Source organism: Schistocerca americana, chromosome 6 (assembly GCF_021461395.2).
Source record: "Schistocerca americana isolate TAMUIC-IGC-003095 chromosome 6, iqSchAmer2.1, whole genome shotgun sequence".
Taxonomy (NCBI): Eukaryota; Metazoa; Arthropoda; class Insecta; order Orthoptera; family Acrididae; genus Schistocerca; species Schistocerca americana.
In genome coordinates this window covers 138770217-138790251 of record NC_060124.1, presented here as the reverse complement: position 1 = coordinate 138790251, position 20035 = coordinate 138770217, and the positions used below count along the sequence as shown (strand labels likewise).

The window sequence follows — 20035 nt, the reverse complement described above, 5'->3', positions numbered from 1 at the left end:
GCTGACCAGTCAGCTACCAGGGCCTTAAGGCGTAAGGAATGACGCACCCATTTGAAGTGTACCCAGTTGGTGCTGTATCTGCTTGCACTCGCTGAAGACACGCCCCTGTAGTGTCCGTACATCTTTGATTGGCATGACGAAGACCAATTCCTTCAAGAGTCCCCATAACCAAAAGTCTAGTCGATTGAGGTCTGGGGAAGGAGCAGTCCAAAGTGTTCCCTCCCCCCCCCCCTCCTCCCCTCCCCCCCCCCCCCCCCCCAACACTGACCAATCCAGAGGTCCTGAAATGTCTGCATCAGATGCCCGCGCACCTTGTGACGAAAGTGTGCTGGTGTCTCACCACGCGTGAACTACATTTGTATTCGTTGCTACAGTGGAGCAGCCTCCGTCAAGGTAGGCAATACATCAATAATGCGCCTCAGTTAACCTTTGTGGTAGCACGTATGGCTCTAATTAACTGTCGCCAAGCACGCCTGCCCATTGATTGAGAATCGGTGTTGATGCCCTCTTTCCTGAATTGCTCGCGGATTTACATCTGCCCATACACGCTGGTTACGGAAATTCAAAACACCATCTCTTGAGAACTCTGCCTCATCGGTAAATAAAATCTTGGATGTGAACTGTGGATGTGCGGCACACTTCTGCGACACCCACTGACAGAACCACTGTCTGCCGTGATGATCCTGTGGCCTTAAAGAGACGGGCTTTCTGCTGATAATCGCTGCACACTAATCCCGGGGGTTTCTCCGCCACTGAACGTAGCACACATTCCTCCAGGGCAGGCGTGCGTACTGGTGAGGGGCCTTCCACTGTCAGTCTTCCGAGGAGCGATGATACCTATGTCCCTCAGACTCTGGAAAAGTCTACCGAACAGCTTATCAGAGGGCACTCGGCGCTGTCGACAATCTTCAGCGTAGAGGGCACGGGCTTACAGGCTACGTCCATTTGCTAAACCATAGCAGAATGTCATATCCGCCATTTCACTTGTCGAGTAGTTGGCTTCCATTGCTAACAAGTGGTGGAAGAGAGAAAATGTAAATATACTACCCCATCTGAACGTACAAACAGCGCAATAACAGTAAACAGATATATGAATCCGCGTCTGGAAGAAGATAAAACACAGTGATAACATACCCAAGGTTGACAGTACTGTACAATAAGGCACACAAACACTACGAAAACTAACGTGGCCTACAACAAGTCTCGAACCACATAACTGACTGCAGACCGCCTAATGGTGGATAGAGTACTGTGAGTAAGACATCATGATACCCTGCCGATACATTTGACGTACCGCCAGTGCAATAACTTTGCTAATGTCCGCAGCCAAGCGACGCGCGGCCCTTCCTATAAACGCGTGGTTATCTCTGAAAGTATGCGTTTATGGACCCATGTTTATTGGGCTTATTTTTCTTGTTTCAATGGGTACTACAAGTACTCTCAGAATATTCGATACTCGTTTTTGAACACCCCCTATATATAATAGGAAAAATATTTATATGGTTTCATATTGGCTACTTACATATTTTTCTTTAAAAATGACTAATTAATTTTGACAAAGAATTCTTCTATAGTATAGAATCAGTTGCTAAAGAGAACCGTCTGTAATCTACATTTGCAAGAACTTCTGCCATTTGTCATAAATTTTATTTCCAGGAATGAATTATCAAAGAGTCACATAGCTGCGTATTTTACCCCTTCTTGTATCAAAGTTAGATTCATTAATGGGTAATACAGATCAATTTTCCTTCTACTGTTGTAACTTCGAATAGCTCTAATGCATTGTTGATAACATATTTGATAAGTGAATAAATGTTGTAAGGCTTTGGTTAGTATATCTAGCTGGTTAAAGAGACGAAAGCAGATGTACGTGTGACAAACCCACACTTAATTCTAATTATTTTCTTTTGTGAAATGAATTTTTTTAGCCTGAGTAGGGAGTTGCCCGAGAATATAATCCCAAGACATCAGTAAATGAAAATATGAGAAATATATTAACTTCTGCATCCCAAAGTTTACAGTTATTCATTTAGCAAGAGCAACTAAACCAAAACGTTTTAGCAGGTCTGTGTCGACATTCTTCTCCTATAGTCGTTGGTTTATCCAAGATTTCAGGTCCACCGCTTCATTTCATGTTTGAGCCGATATTAGCATCATAAATAATATACACAAAAACTGCATAATGATAGTTTATTTATAATTGCTCAGTACAAAAACAAAGGCATCGTACTCCACTTCCACATGATATATTCAGGTTTTGGCACCGTACTATTTGAAAAAGGTACTAGAGTCGTTCGGTAACGTTGATCCGTACTTTTTTCTCAGAACATATTTATTCTAAAAAATTGGTGTCAATATCAGTCAATACTTCTTTTACATGTACTGTTTTTCTACATAGTCTCCATCAACTTTTATGGCCATGAGCTGGTTTGGTGTCATAGCATGTAATCCCTATTAGTAAAAGCTCTCGTCCTGTCCTCATAACCATGTTTTCGCTGCATTAATTACGCTCTCGTCATCTCCATAATGTGTCCCACGTAAAACATTGAAATGGCCGAAATAGATGGAACTCCGAGGGCACCAGCTCTGAGCTGTAGGGTGGACGAGACAATGATGTCCAACCTAGTTCGCGAAGTGTTCGCGGCTTCTGAGACTTTTGTGTGAACATGCATTGTTGAGCTGGAGGAAGCTTTGTGCTGGCAACTGCATCGTTACCATACTCTGTACTCAAACGTTTATGGATTTTGACCACGATTTCTTTTTCTGCAACTAAGAATTCAATTACAGCAATTTGCACCTAACGAGTGCCTTGCGTAGTTGCATAGACGTCATTCTGAGTGTTCGCTATGTCACAATTGTTCGAAACTTCGCATAAGTACAGAGGAAACATCAAATTTGAAAGCATCTTAAAGAAAGTTTTCTTATATATAACAAAGGATGTAAAAAGGAATTTGGGACATTTTTTATTGAACGACCCACCGAGCGAGGTGGCGTAGTAGTTAGCACACTGGACTCGCATTCGGGAGGACGACGGTTCAATCGCGCGTCCGGCCATTCTGATTTAGGTTTTCCGTGATTTCCCTAAATCACTCCAGGCAAATGCCGGGATGGTTCCTTTGAAAGGGCACGGCCGACTTCCTTCCTCGTCCTTCCCTAATCCGATGATACCGATGACCTCGCTATTTGATCTCTTTCCCCAAACAATCCAATCCAATCCAATTGAACGACCCTAGTATTCCAGAATGAGATTTTCACTCTGCAGCGGAGTGTGCGCTGATATGAAACTTCCTGGCAGATTAAAACTGTGTGCCCGACCGAGACTCGAACTCGGGACCTTTGCCTTTCGCGGGCAAGTGCTCTACCATCTGAGCTACCGAAGCACGACTCACGACCGGTCCTCACAGCTTCACTTCTGCCAGTACCTCGTCTCCTACCTTCCAAACTTTACAGAAGCTCTCCTGCGAACCATGCAGAACTAGCACTCCTGAAAGAAAGGAGTGCTAGTTCTGCATGGTTCGCAGGAGAGCTTCTGTAAAGTTTGGAAGGTAGGAGACGAGGTACTGGCAGAAGTGAAGCTGTGAGGACCGGTCGTGAGTCGTGCTTCGGTAGCTCAGATGGTAGAGCACTTGCCCGCGAAAGGCAAAGGTCCCGAGTTCGAGTCGGTCGGGCACACAGTTTTAATCTGCCAGGAAGTTTCAGACCCTAGTATTTATCGGAATCACTGGCTTAACTGGCTCAACAGTTTCCAGAACTGTCTATAATTGTCCACCTTCAGCTGAAGCTGCTTCTGTTAATATTTTAACTTGTGACATCTTTCTAATGGTGTCAAACAAGCTCTACGCCATTGCTACTTAGTGTCTTATACATAAAATGATTATTTATAGTTTTCAGTGACCCTGAAGATCAATATTCCGTACGATTCAGTGAATCAAAATAGTATTCAGGGACATTCACATAGTGCTGGTTCCGTCTGCATGCAAATCGTTTTTGTAACATATCGATTGAACCGGTTAGACGTGGAGATACAAAAGGGAAAACTGCTGTAAAACGAAGTTACACAAAAGATTATATTTTATTCAAAGATTACAAATTTGAACTTGGGTTTTTCCAGGGCAAAGAATCACGTAACTTACTGATGCGTTTCCATAAATGTTTTATTAATCAATATTAGTTACTAAATTTAATATTAGCTTCAGGCTTTGCAAGATTAGTTCGTGGATGCTATTCCTACAAAACCTGTTTTTTGACTGCGAAATGAGGTGGTCCTGACTAGCAGTATATATTAGTAATCCCAGGGATAATTTTGAAAGAGGAACCAAATACGAAAACTTGAACCTTATGAAGAAAGCTGATAAAGTCACTCTAAGTAAAACAATCGACATAGTGAGGGTTAGATGATTTCAAGAAATCTTATGAAGTGGCCAGAAGTTACGTTACGTCAAAAAAAATTGGTTGTTGTTGTAGTCTTCAGCCCGAAGACTGGTTTGATGCTGCCCTCCACGCTACTCCATCCTGTGCAGGCCTCTTAATCTCCGAGTAGTTACTGCAACCTACATCCTTCTGAACCTTTTTACTGTGTCCATCTTCTGATCTCCCTTTAAAACTTAAATCCCACCCCTCTCCCATTTCCCTCCAACAGTAAAGTGGTGATCCCGTGATGTTTCAGAATGTGTCCCATCAACTGATCCCTTCTTCTCATCAGGTTATGCCACAAATTTCTTTTCTCTCTAATTCTCTTCAGCACCTCCTCGTTAATTAAGTGATCTACCCACCTAATCTTTAGCACCATATTTCAAAAGCTTCTATTCTCTCCTTGTCTGAAATGTTTATCGTCGATGTTTCACTTATCTACAAGGCTACATTCCAGACACATACGAGTACTTTCAGTAAAGACTTCCTAACACTTATATCTATGTTCGATGTTAACAAGTTTCTCTTCTTCAGAAACACTTTTCTTGCCATTGCCAGTCTGCATTTTATATCCTCACTACGTGGACCATCATCAGTTATTTTACTGCCCAAATATCAAAACTCATGTACTACATTTAGTGATTCGTTTCCTAATCTAATGCCCTCAGCATCGCCTGAGTCGACGACATTCCATTACCCTTTTATAGCTGTCGTTGATGTTCGTCTTATATCCTCCTTTCAAGACACTGTCCATTTGGTTCAACAGCTCTCCCAAGCATTTTGATGTCTCTAACACTATTACATCGTTTTATTACTGTAATTCCATCTCCAATTTTTTTTGTTTCATTTACGTCGTTGCTCTTTGTACTGATTGAGTAACATCGGAGACAGGCTAGAACTCAGTCTCACTCCCTTCCCAACCACTGCTTGCCTTTCATGCCCCTCGAGTCCTATAACTGCCGTCTAGTTTCTGTACAAGTTGTACATAATACTTAGCTCCCTGTATTGTGCCACTGCTATCTTCAGAATTTCGAAGAGTGTATTCCAGTCGACATTTTCAAAAACCTTCTCCAAATCTATAAAATCCTTGACGTATATTTGCCTTTCCTTAACCTATCTTCAAACATGCATCAAGTCGTAGGGTCAGTATTGCCTCGCGTGTTCCTTCATTTCTCCGTAGTCCAAACTGATCTTCCCTGAGGGCGACTTCTGTCAGTTTTCCATACGCATGTAAATGATTCGTGTTAATATTTTGCAACCATGACTTATTAAACTGACAGTTGGGTAATATTCACACCTGTCAGCATTTGCTTTCCTTGGAAATGGAATTATTACAACCTTCTTGAAGTCTGATGGTGTTTCTCTTGTCTGATACGTCTTGCATACCAGGTGGAATATTTTTGTTATGACTGACTCTCCCAAGGCATCAGTAGTTCTGATGAAATGTCTACTCCGGGGGTCTTATTTCGACGTAGGTCTTTCAATACTCTATCAAATTCTTCTCGCAGTATCATTTCTCCTATCCAATCTTCCTCTGCGTTCTATAATATTGCCTTCAAGCACATTTCTCTTGTATAGCCCTTCTTCATACTCCTTTCAACTTTCAGCTTTCCCTTCTTCACTTAGTATTCGTTTTCCATCTGAGCTCTTGATAGTCACATGGCTGCTTTTCTTTTCTCCAAACGATTCTTTAATTTTCCTGTAGGCGTTATCTGTCTTTCCCCTAGTGATGTATGCTTCTATATCCTCACATTTGTACTCTAAACATTCCTGCATAGCCATTTTGCATTTCCTCTCAATATCATTTTTAGACGTTTGTATTACCTTTAGCCTGCTTCATTAGCTGCATTTTTATATTTTCTCCTTTCGTCAATTAAGTTCAGTATCTTCTGTGATATCCAAGGATTTCTATCCGGCCTTGATCCTCAGCTGCTTTCATTGTTTCATCACTATTACGCAGAAATTTAGGCTGTCGAGAAAAGAGGGTCCACCAACTGACGCTGTGGATTAGTAACAGATCGAGTAGCGCAATAGGTCTCTGACGCACGAAAGGAGCGAAGCATTCAATAGAATTATATCACAGTGCAATAGAGACGGCAGAAGGGTATTGTTGGAATGCAGCATGATAGTGGCTCTTAAATGGCAGTTATCTCTGTTTCAAATACTGTCCGGGTTTCGAAACTACCCAGTCACGATGCTAAGCGTCTACTGGGAATATTGCGCTGTAGACGTCACAGTCCGCGATGAATGTCACAGTGGTTAATGGCACAAACGTCAAGGTACTTATGAGCAACTGCTACCAATAAAGCTCCAAAATAAACGATAAGCCACATCCGCCAACACATCAGCAGAACTTAACGCTGGAACTACTAGGGTTGTTTCAGACGAGCAATGAGACGTTCTTTGGGGCCCAGTGGATGAGTCTTCAGAAGACAGAACAACAGCTTTGCCTTAACATCAGTCATTCAAGTTATTTGGTGCCACACTGCAGCTAATTCTGTCTTGTGATAATCTGTGCTCGTTATAGATCGGTTAACTGAAACTTTTGCTTTAGGGCGCCCTACATCACCGCTATAAACACCGACCCAACAACACGATGGACAAGGGAGAGAGGAACTTACAGAAAATTTCCTGTCAATATGTGAAAACAGAGAATAAAACACTCACGGGAATCTGTGTGTCTGCAAAATTCACACACACACACACGTTGTTACAAATACAGTGGTATTTTAATACGATCAGATCTTGGTGAAAATACTGGCCACTGACTTATTATAATTAAAACGATTGTAATTTCAGCAAATAGTCGAAAAGATCCGCTACCGTTTGACTAGACGGTCGGTGATCAATCACAGTTATCATTTGCAATCGTTTAATATGATGAGATGTAAGGTGAAACAACCAAATAAACGTAGTCCCGGGGAATCCAGATGCCAGATAGATTTATCGGAAGCTGTGTAATTCAAGCACGGAAGAGTTAGCTTGTACAATATGGGAAAGAGATACCTAGTCCTACACACGTCAATACCTTCGTCCTAACATCTTAGCGAGGTGTCCTGATGTCACAAAACATCTTAAAACACCCTGTGTTCGCTCAGTCATCATCTAAAGTGGAGGACAAGGCCGTAGGTAATTACAACAACATTCTCACGTTATCAAACAAAATTGTCCACGCGCTTTACACAGGTAAATCTTCAAGTCAGTACATCCTTCATCCTCAATAGTACGTTTCAGTTGTTTTAATCTGTGATTGCCGTTATACTTTTTCCCCCTGCTGACCGTCCAACACACAGGGGATAGGCAAACTAATGCGAACACCTGTACTTACTTGAGAATGATTTATTAATAAGGGGCCGTAATACGGCTGGGATTCTTCTTGGAATATTGGCTTATAATGATTGTATACTCTCCAGTGGAATGTTAGGCCACTCTTCAATCAGAACCTCTTCAAACTCCTGTAGTGACGAGGGAGGCGGAAATCTGCTCCGGAGTCTGCGCTCCAATACCACCCAAAAGTGATCGAAAATGTTCAATTCCGGGGACTGTACTGGCCAAGGGAGACGCTGCAGTTCAGTTGCTTCTCCTCATACCACGATTGTACTGTCCTGACTCTGTATGTGGATGCATTATCGTCCTGAAATATGGCATCATTGTTGGAGAACAATATTTGAATTATGGTGTGCACCTGATCACCTAAAATGTTCACATAATACTTGGCTTTAACACTGCCTTTGAGAGTAATGATAGGACCAACAGAATACCATGATATGGCTGCCCCCATCATCACACTTCCACCTCCATGCTTAAACGTCTGAATCAAGCAATCAGAATTGTAGGCTTCTTTTGGCGTTCTCCAGACGTAAACCCGGCCCGATGTTGGAAATAACGAAAACATTGACTCGTCGGACCATATGACGTGTTCCCACTGATCAGCCGTCCAGGATTTATGCTCCTGACACTATGTTTTACGCTTCTTTGGTTGGTTGTCGTCACTGATGGTTTCGGTATTGCATCTCGTCCATGAATATTTGCTTTATGGAGTTCTCGGCGGACGGTGTCGATAGATACAGGGTCTCGGAGATGGCTATTGAGCTCTGCAGTCACTTTAGCCACCGTAGTTTTGTGTTGTTTTGACACAATTCGTATTAGCGTGCGATGATCTCTGTCATTTAGTTTTGATTTGCGCCCACTATTACGTTTACACGTTGATGTCTTTCCATGTTTTGTGTAGACTGTTACGACTGTAGAAACAGTTGCTCTTGAAACATTCAGTAAGTTGGCTGTTTTGGTTACTGACGCTCCAACTAATCGGGCCCCCATAATCTGCCCTCTTTGGATCTCTGTTACGTTTTTCATTGCATGCCGACCTCGGCCTCTGAATGCAAATACGAAGTGTGTACTACTCGTAAACAACCTGCAATGATGCCTAGTCGATACTGAACACGCACAGTCCAGTGCGACACGTGCATTACCTACGTTGTTGACCGTCAAACACAACCATCCCATTCCTACCATTGTTCACGTTATTTTACCTATCCCCTGTAGCTCAATTTTTCCTAGACATGTTAATTCGTTCTTCATTAACTTCTTTCTTTTGTGGTAAAGACTTTCCAAAAACACTTTTTTTAATTTATTCCCTTTGTTGTTGTTGTTGTTGTTGTGGTCTTCAGTCCTGAGATTGGTTCGATGCAGCTCTCCATGCTACTCTATCCTGTGCAAGCTTCTTCATCTCCCAGTACTTACTGCAACGTACATCCTCCTGAATCTGTTAAGTGTATTCATCTCTTCCCTCTAGTTTCTCTTAAAAATTGTCCACTTGATAATTTCAAAAAAATCTGCATCCCTGTATTCAGATGTTTCCACTTTTATCGTCTCCAGTTTTCCCATGATTCGCTAATCACTCCATAAGATGATGTTTTTGATTCCAGAATTTTTTTCAGTGTTATCTGTCAACATTTGACACCTGCAGAACTTTTCTGTTGCAGAGAGGTTTTTTTTTCTTTTTATCACCGCCAATCTGCATCTCACTTGCTTCGAACTTTGTCTATAACCTTGCTAGTAGTACTCGTTAACTTTTTCTACCGTGTCTTCCAAATTTATAAAGTTTAATTGTTCTCTTTTCCACAACTCTCCAACAATTCTCGTGTTGTCTTGGTCAATTCTCCACACAATTTTTGAGTTAAGTAGATAGTTCATTCCATACAACCGTCTATTTTCTATAATTTCTCTCTACCACTATCACAATACAAGGCTAGAAAAATTGATACTCTGAAGAACACTGCCATAACAAATGGGTACGACAACTCTATAGTCATACGTACATTTAACAAATTAAAATGAAGGGAGAAAGAACCTAAATTAAATAAGAAAAACATGACACACCACGACCTAAAATTTGACAAAACTGGAAGATCCTTGTGTAAAATTAAATTAAAAGTTTCCTTCAAATCAGGAAACATTTCAGCACAGAAGTTAGACATAATACTCCATGCGGAAAAAAATAAGTACCGAAACTCTTGTATCTTTGAGTCTTGCGTAGCGACTACCAAGAACAATATATTGAGTAGAACCTTTCAGCCGCGTTTCAAAGAGCATTTTTATGCAGAAAATAAAACTACGCGTGTCAACATACAATCTTTGACAGAAAGCAAAACAACATCCAGAAATAGTAAGCTTATATTGTAAGCAGCAAGTGTGGGAAGGGGATATAGTAGATGGAATCAAAGATAGGAATATTTAAGCCCTTTTTAGAGGACATAGGGTGTCGTAATACTACAGAGATGGAAAGATTAGCACGAAACAGGAATAAAGGGATGAAACTTCGTGACAGAGTAAAACTGTGTGCCAGACCGAGACTCGAACTCGGGACCTTCCCCTTTCCCGGACCAGTGTGACTGAGCTACCCAAACACGAGTCACGACCCCTTCTCACAGCTTTACTTCCGCCCATGCCTCGTCTCCTACCGTCCAAACTTTACAGAAGTTATCCCGCGTAACTTACAAGACCAGCACTCCTGGAAGAAAGGATAATGCAGAGACATGGCTTAGCCACAGCCTGGGGAATGTTTCCAGAATGAAATTTTCACGTGCGCTGACATGAAACTTCCTGGCAGACTAAACTGTGTGCCAGACCGGGACTCGAGCTGGGAACATCCCCAGCCTGTCGCTAAACCATGCCACCGCAGTATTCTTTCTTCCAGGAGCGCTAGTCTTGCGAGTTACACAGGAGAACATATGTAAAGTTTGGAAGATAGGAGACGACGTACTGGCCGCAGTAAAGCTGTGATGACGGGTTGTGAGTCGCGCTTGGGTAGTTCAGTCAGTAGAGCACTTACCCACGAAAGATAAAGGTCCCGTGTTAGAGTCTCGGTCCGGCACACAGTTTTAATCTTGCAGGAAGTTTCACATCAGCGCACACTCCGCTGCAGAGCGAAAATTTCATTCTGGAATAAGGCAATTATTTAAAAAATTGAGCTTATTACTGGAATCAAAATTAGTCTCGTCGCACCAAGAAAAACGTAATCCAGTTTTATGAAACAAGCAACTGCTTCAGGTGTGAATGGCATCTTCCGGTAGTCTGGCAAGCAGAGATTTTCGCACATTAGGCAGTGCAATCATAAAAAGACCGACCGACTTAATCACGTGATCAAAAGTATCCAGACATAACGGTGGTGCGAGCTAAAGTTTAGTGTCCTACACTGAGAGAACCCAGTCCATATTGTCATGGGCAACCTTGCGATTGAGTGTCAGACGGCAGCCCATAAAGCCAACAGCTGTGCCAGTAGTCTTGGTGTTCACGTGGGTGTTTAGGGTCGGACGAAGTCTGCGTTGCAGCGCTTCCCATAAATATGCAGTGGGCTTCAAAACAGGACTGTCCATTACCAGCACTCTATTGTGAAATCAGGCCGCTAGAGATTGTATTGTAAATGACTTCTATAACTGAGCGCTCTTCACGTTAACACCTATCGTGCTGACCTCAAAATTGGCCTTCGTAGGTAAGTAACTCGTAAGAGGTCAGAACCTGACCTGTCAAGTTATGGATTATACGAATACTCACTAAACAGCAGAAAAGTTTGTTTATCGGGGTGATTATTATCAAGTGAGATTTTTCTCAGTGATATTGTTCAAACTTCCAAATAAGTGTAACGAACAGTTCTATTTTGGCAGCTGTAGTAAGTAATCGGTGCGATATTTTTTTTTCGTAAAAATGGAAGAGGCTGATTGTTGTTAGTTAACACCTTTTTTAAATTAGGAAAGGAGGTGTGAGGCATGTATGAAATGAGCTGAGGAAAATTCATGAGGAGACGGCTTCATCTCAAAGGACTGTTTATTACTGTAAACATTAATGAGGTCGTCTGACTGCTACAAATTCGGACGCACAGTGGTGGTTCTCTTCTGAAAAAATGGTCGATAAAATTCTTAGTATAGCTATAGAAGTTAACATTCGTGAGATATTAGGTGTATAATATTCTACATAAATCTCTACATGTGTGTAGATTCAGTGCGTGATAGGTGCAATGAATGCTAACTCCAGAACAAAGACATTGGACGGACATTCTAAAATAGTGTTTGGAACCATTGAAGTATTTATTTAGAAAGTTTCTAGTGTCATTATGTAATTACATACAAGACTTTGATTCGTCACGAAACCCTAGACACAACAGTAGGTTGGCGAGTATTTCGGTGCTCTAGAAAAGTGGAAACCGAATTCCCAACAGGAAAAGTGATGGGGCAAGTTTATTGAAACTGATTGTCTATTTGGAAGATATTGAAGCAATTACCGGTCCTCGTTCTTCAACGTTACTGGTCCATCTGCATAGAGAGCTGAAACAGAAACGACTGACATTAGCGGACACAGGACAACATATCGACTGTACGGTGACTCGAGTATGAGCTGGACACCAAAATAGTTCACAACACATTCTATTCGTAGTTTTGGTTCTCTGCAACATTTTTCTCTTTCTTAATTTCTAAACGGGTTCGATTCCCGGCGGGGTCAGGGATTTTCTCTGCCTCGTGATGACTGGGTGTTGTGTGATGTCCTTAGGATAGTTAGGTTTAAGTAGTTCTAAGTTCTAGGGGACTGATGACCATAGCTGTTAAGTCCCATAGTGCTCAGAGCCATTTAATTTCTAAAAACGACTTGAAGAGAAAAATATTTCGCCGAGGAAAGAACTTATCTGTGTTGTAAATGTTCTTCGCACTTTGGTATAATTTTTTAAAGAAGAAATAGAAACTAGAACCTTTTTGAATCAAATGCATTTCGTCCAATAAATATGACGAAACTGTTGCACTGCTTACAAAAAATAGTTATTGTTTATTTATCAAACTCCTCATCCCATTTTTGTGCAGTGTCAGTAGAAATTATAGGGTAAAATTTCAGGATAGAATACTTCTGATAGGAAGGTAACTAAAAAACGTTTACACCGGTAATACCGTATCTTTCAAAGTAGATGTCAATTGTGTTATTTCACATTTACTTTTTCAGCCTGACTTTCGAGTGAACGTTGTCAAATGTAACTACATATTGGGCAGACATTCATTTCAGGAACAACCTGAGATGGCATTAAATTATGAGAGCGGATACAATCGGTGGTATTCGAAAGCCGCGAGACGTTGGCAGGTTATGACATGCGTCTGTGAGACGTATTAGCCCCTCGTTACCTCTGAGCCAGCATACTCCACTGTTACGCGTGTTCAACAAGCTCTGGGCATCTAATCTGGAAGAGACGCCAAGATAACGGAGAAGTAAAAGATGGAGACGATGGTCGGAAGAAGTAAGAGTGAAGCAACATGAGACAAATTCAAAGTACGTAAATTAATTTGTACTCCACCAAGTTAAACAAAAGAGGCGTATTGCCTATATTATGTATCCTTGCACTGGAGAAATGGTTCAAATGGCTCTGAGCACTATGGGACTTAACTTCTGAGGTCATCAGTCCCCTAGAACTTAGAACTACTTAAACCTAACTAACCTAAGGACATCACACACACCCATGCCCGAGGCAGGATTCGATCCTGCGACCGCAGCGGTCGCGCGGTTCCAGACGCACTGGAGAAGATTATGCAAGAAAAGTTTCGTGAAAATTCTCTGGAACAGAGCTTTGAGGCAAGATCTCACACATTTGACGTATGCTTACTACGTAGGCCAACTCTTTAGATCGAGGAAGAGAGTTGTATAAGTAGTGGAACCACGGACAGTGCTGCTACGAGCATAGGACTACTCGTTGACGAAGTAAATACTGATTACCACATAATCAGTCGTAGACGAAACAATTATTTGGGACGAATGTAGGCATGGTCGGTCAGGTACCTATCACAACCAAATGTCGGATAATTTAAATATCTCGGCAATACATTTAAATAAGGTGCATCATGTTCAACAGACGTAAAGGCGGTGTTTCAAATCGGAAATCGCTATAGCGACCTCAATCGATTGCTGAAATTACACACATCTGTCGAGAAAATTCTAATTTCAACTACACTGCCGGGAAAAAAAATCGCATCACCAAAAATTAATTAATGTTGAGTAATGAAATTTTGGGAAGTGTAATAAAGGATGAAATGTATTGCTCAACAGAAGTTAGGAAAAGAATTGCAATGGCAAAAGAAGGATTCACGAGGAAACAGAAATTACTTTGTGGACCACTAAACAAAGATATGAGGAAAAGACTTGCCAAATGTTACATCTGGAGCGTTGCACTGTATGGTACGGACATTGAGGAAGGAAGATGAAAGAAGATTTGAGGCGCTAGAGATGTGTATACGGAGAAGAATGGAAAAAGTGAAATGGGAAGACCGAGTATGGAATGACGAAGTATTAAGAAAAGTTGGAGAAGAAGAAACATGCTGAAAGTCATTAGAAAAATAAAACGGAACTGGATTGGACATTATTTGAGGAGGGACTGTTTATTGAAGGAAGGAATAGAAGGAATGGTGGAGGGAAAAAAAGGAAGAGAAAAAAGAATCAAAGGAGACAAGTATTCAGAAATGAAAAGACTGGCTATGGACAGACAAAAGTGGAAGAGGTTTAACCCATGACAAGACTTGCCGTAAGACAAAATACTACACTACTACTATTACTGCAATGGAATTTCGCGTATACATTTGTATGTTATTGTACATTTTCCATTTAAATGATTAAGATAACAATATCACAGGTTAATATAAGCACGAGATAAGCTATTGCAAATTTGAAATGCTAGTACGTTAATGACCGATGTAACCGCCAGAGCCGGCCGGTGTGGCCGTGCGGTTAAAGGCGCTTCAGTCTGGAACCGCGTGACCGCTCCGGTCGCAGGTTCGAATCCTGCCTCGGGCTTGGATGTGTGTGATGTCCTTAGGTTAGTTAGGTTTAAGTAGTTCTAAGTTCTAGGGGACTGATGACCACAGATGTTAAGTCCCATAGTGCTCAGAACCATTTGAACCATAACCGCCAGAATATTGAATGCAAGCATGCACTGTGTTGTACAGGTACCGCATGTCAGTTTGTGAGAAGTAGTTCCGTACCTGTTGCACTTCGTCAGTCAATACAGGGACAGTTAACGTTGTTTGTGGATGCAGTTGGAGTTGTCGTCCGAGGAGGTCCCATACGTGCTCGATTGTAGACAGATCTGGTGATCAAGGACAATGCAACATGTCGACACTCCTAGAGCATATTGAATTACAACTGCGGTATATGGGCGAGCGTTATCCTGTTGGAAAACACCCCCTGGAATGCTGATCATGAATGACAGCACAACAGGTCAGACAACGCACAAATTTGCAGTCAGGGTGCATGTGATAACCACAAGAGTGCTCCTGCTGTCATACTAAATAATCTCCCAGACCATAACTCCACGTTTAGGTCGAGTGTGTCCAGACCGCAGACAGGCTGGTTGCAGGCGCTCATATGGTCTCCTTTTAAACAAGACACGGTCATCACCGGCACCGAGGCACACCCAGGTTTCATCAGAAAACACAACAGACCTTCACCATGCCCTCCAATGAGCTCTCGCTTGACACCACTATTGTCGAAAATGACGTCGGTTTGGGATCAGTGGAATTCACACTACTGGGCGTCTGTCTGTTCATGAAGTAACCGATTTGTAACAGTTCATTGAGTCTCTGTGGTGCCAACTGCTGCTCAGATGGCTGCAGCAGGTGCAGTACGATGCCGGCCGCGGTGGTCTAGCGGTTCAGGCGCTCAGTCCGGAACTGCGGGACTGCTACGGTCGCAGGTTCGAATCCTGCCTCGGGCATGGATGTGTGTGATGTCCTTAGGTTAGTTAGGTTTAAGTAATTCTAAGTTCTAGGGGACTGATGACCACAGATGTTAAGTCCCATAGTGCTCAGAGCCATTTGAACCATTTTTTGCAGTACGATGCGCCGAACACGACGGTCTCCCCTCTTGGTAGTGCCATATGGCCGTCCGAAGCCCAGTCTTCTCGCGATCGCACTTTCTCGCGACCACCACAGCCAGCGGTCATGAACAGTGGCTACATTCCTGCCAAGTCTTTCTGCAATATCACCGAAGGAGCATCCGCCTTCTCGTAGACCTATTACACGACCTCGTTCAAACTCAATGAGGTATTGACAATGGCGTCTTTGTCGGCTTCAAGGCATTCTTGATTAACATCATCTCATTGCGTCGATTCTCAAAGGTAACTAACTATCACGATCTCTACAGTGTGTATTTGAAGCAGATTGGCATCCTCATAGCGGCGATACTATCGCCACTGTTATGCATCTGGAGTGAAATTTTAACAGACGTCATCTTTCAGACATAGAAACACGCCTGCCAATCTCGTTTATGTCGCACAACTCATTTTTGGCGTTGCGGTTTTTTCCGTCAGTGTATATGAGACACTAATCAAACTCATAATGTTGTATGGGTGTGCGAAACACGGAACACTTTGAAACAAAATTTGAACGGACGTTTTTGGCCCACTGCATGACATAGCTATGGAAAATGGGAAGTGCGACATAAATACAAACAACAGAAATTACGTAAAGAGCCTAATAAGAAGAGCATGCCGGTCACGTCTTCCGAATAAATTCCTTTCGTAAAGCTACTGGGTTTCGTGCGAGAATCCTGGAAGGTCAGAGACAAATTATCATGGCAATTGACGGGCGTCAATGAGCGGCGGACAAGCGCCACTGGAGGAGAAACCTTGGACCAGCGCATGGTCCCCTGGGTATGGTCGTCGAATGATAGTGAGGGCCAGGCCCTTTCCCGAATGTACGGGTGAACACAATTCTCATCCCTCCGTGTATTCAGTCGCCACAAGGACTCTCAACAAAGAACCGGCTTCCATTGATCGAAGCAAGAATCTTGTGACGCTTGATACTTACCAGTTAACCCCAGTTGCTGTTGATTCATGCCATTCTTACCACAGCGGCACGTAAGTACTGTAAATTTACTGCAGTACTCCTGATTTATATCATCACGATTGGTTACCAGTAAGCAGTGTAAACAGATGGATCTAAGTGATGGGAATGCCTTCGTTTGTCGTGTCTTCGAGGTCCGCATTTAAACTGATTTAGCTTTTATGATGCAGATATACAGGGTGTCCTAGAAATGTTGCGACAAACTTCGAGGGGTTGTTGAGGTTGGTTAAAGGAACAATTCGAGTACAGGACCATGTCCGGAAACCATACCCAATGACGCTACAAAACATCGAAGTTACTCGTACTGAGTCATACCTTTAACAATTGTATTCCTCACTTCTCTGCATGTTTTCCACATAAGATTAGTAAGAAAGGTGTCCGTGAAAGTCAATGATCATGCTTAGAGTCCCTTTCCAACACACAGTTTTAATCCATCAAAAAATTTCGCTATATGGAAAACAGAATGCGTTATTTCATGTTCACGGCACCTATTTCTGATGTAGTAGACCAAATGGTATTGATAGATTGTGTTCACGGAAAAAAGTTATATTGTTTTGGCTTGTGTTGATCTGGAATGCTCTGTTATAGGTACCTAGGAATAGTCATCCACGAACTGGGCCATGCCGTCGGCTTCTGGCATGAGATGAACCGCCCTGACCGGGATGACTGGATAGACATTTTCTGGCACAATATTCTTCCTGTAAGTGACATCTGTTTAACTGATTCTAAATCACCGTATTGTTCTTGTATTTTTTCTGTATCTGACTCATATTGCCACTTCCAGGGGTTTGGTGCTGCTTTCGCGAAGCACGCTAATGAGTCGGTCAACACACTGGGAGAGCAGTTTGACTACAAGTCCATCATGATGTATGGAGAATATGCATTTTCAAAGGTACGTTGCCCTAGCTATAACACACAACAATAGAAAACACAGTTAGCAAGAATCTTAGATGTCAGGTTCATATCAAAACACTACTTCGCTTGGAAAACAAACAAACCCACAGCACTGTCAGCAGCTGGACCAATTTCATGGTTGGTTGGTTGATTTGGGGGAGGGAACCACATAGCGAGGTCAGATTAGGAAAGGAAGTCCACCATGCCCTTTCCAAGGAACCATCCTGGCATTTGCCTGAAGCGGTTTAAGGAAATCACGGAAAACCTGAATCACGATGGCCGGACGCGGGTTCGACCAACACCGACTCTATAGAAGGCCCTGGCGCTACGTCATCAGTCGTTAATGACGTCACAACGCCTAGGCATGCCACATGGCCCATGATCGTAGTGTTGATTATGCAATGCCGTTCCTTTTCTGTTACTAATTGTGTTTTTTCGACTACAGCTATAGTTCTTTATTCTTTATTTATACCTTTTCAAGACCTGTACGATATTGTACCCAGGCACCACTACTGGTTTTGTGTCGTCAGTCTTACGTAGTACACGAATTTTGACCGGTCAGTTCAGCAACTAGTATTCACACTTGAATAGACGAAATCGCGTTTTCTATATTATTTTTTATTTAATCGAAGGATCGATTTATTTGACCTGCATGTAGGCAAAGACTGCTTTTCAGAGTAAAGATCATACAGTTAGCTGTGTTGTGACGAGTCACATTTTAGCAAAGATTTCCACTGAAAATAATAGTACGGTGTGTAAATTCGAAGTTATGAGCTCTGATACAATCGAATTAGTGTTCAACTTCAGTCATTATTTTCGAAATTGTTTTCAGGTATGTGAACTACATTTTCCAAAAGAGAATTCAGTAATACAGAACTATGATCTTCATTTGTAGCTTTACTATAGTAAGAAAATCTTTCATCTAAATAAAACTGCAGAATTCAAAACAATATCAAACATTTTGTCCAAAAATAAGGGATTTATACTGATAAGCACGCCCAGGCGTTTCTGCCTGCAACATACCTGACGTTGGCCGTGCCTAGCTGAAGTGACGTCACGAACAAGCGCCGAGGCCTTCCTTTGAGTCGGTGTTAGTTTGAATCGCCGTCCTCCCGAATGCGAGTCCAGTGTGTCCCAACTGCATGTAATCTGATTTCATAAAGCTATTACCTGTTTTACTGCAGCATCCGTGTTCATACTGTAATTCTTTCTCCCTCTCCTACTTTTTAGGGAGCTGCACACGTGGGTGTTAAGAGAGGTTTGGTTAAAGCCATGTATTTGTTGTAAGTTTGTATTTTTTAAATAAGAGAAAGAAATCTTCTTGTTTATTATCTGTTTCATGTCTTCATTCATTTCGAAATACACTACTGGCAATTAAAATTGCTACACCACGAAGATGACGTGCAAAAGACGCGAAATATAGCCGACAGGAAGAAGATGCTGTGATATGCAAATGATCAGCTATTCAGAACATTCACACGAGGTTGGCGCCGGTGGCGACACCTACAACGTGCTGACATGAGGAAAGTTTCCAACCGATTTCTCATACACAAACAGCAGTTGACCGGCGTTGCCTGGTGGAACGTTGTTGTGATGCCTCGTGTAAGGAGGAGAAATGCGTACCATCACGTTTCCGACTTTGATAAAGGTCGGATTGTAGCCTATCGCGATTGCGGTTTATCGTATTGCGACATTGCTGCTCGCGTTGGTCGTGATCCAATGACTGTTAGCAGAATATGGAATCGGTGGGTTCAGGAAGGAACGCCGTGCTGGATCCCAACGGCCTCGTATCACTATCAGTAGAGGTGACAGACATCTTATCCGCATGGCTGTAACGGATCGTGCAGCCACGTCTCGATCCCTGAGTCAACAGATGGGGACGTTTGCAAGACAGCAACCACCTGCACGAACAGTTCGACGACGTTTGCAGCAGCATGGACTATCAGTTCAGAGACCATGGCTGCGGTTACCCTTGACGCTGCATCACAGACAGGAGCGCCTGCGATGGTGTACTCAACGACGAACCCGGGTGCACGAATGCCGGTTGGCGTGGCCAAGCGGTTCTAAGTGCTTCAGTCTGGAAACGCGCGACCGCTACGGTCGCAGGTTCGAATCCTGCCTCGGGCATGGATGTGTGTGATGTCGTTAGGTTAGTTAAGTTTAAGTAGTTCTAAGTTCTAGGGGACTGATGACCTCAGATGTTAAGTCCCATAGAGCTCAGAGCCATTTGAACCATTTTTTGCACGAATGGCAGAACGTCATTTTTTCGGATGAATCCAGGTTCTTTTTATAGCATCATGGTGGTCGCATCCGTGTTTGGCGACATTGTGGTGAACGCACATTGGAAGCGTGTATTCGTCATC

At 42.5% G+C, this 20035-nt stretch overlaps 1 protein-coding gene across 1 annotated transcript in view; it reads left to right on the top strand.

The window, feature by feature from the left end:
• LOC124620010 (meprin A subunit beta-like) overlaps window positions 1–20035 on the top strand; it is a 69789-nt gene that overhangs the window by 35839 nt on the left and 13915 nt on the right. The window contains exons 4-5 of the mRNA XM_047146675.1: window positions 17367–17478; window positions 17563–17670. Of these exons, the coding sequence (XP_047002631.1) occupies window positions 17367–17478; window positions 17563–17670 (220 nt within the window). The remainder of the gene's footprint in view (window positions 1–17366; window positions 17479–17562; window positions 17671–20035) is intronic.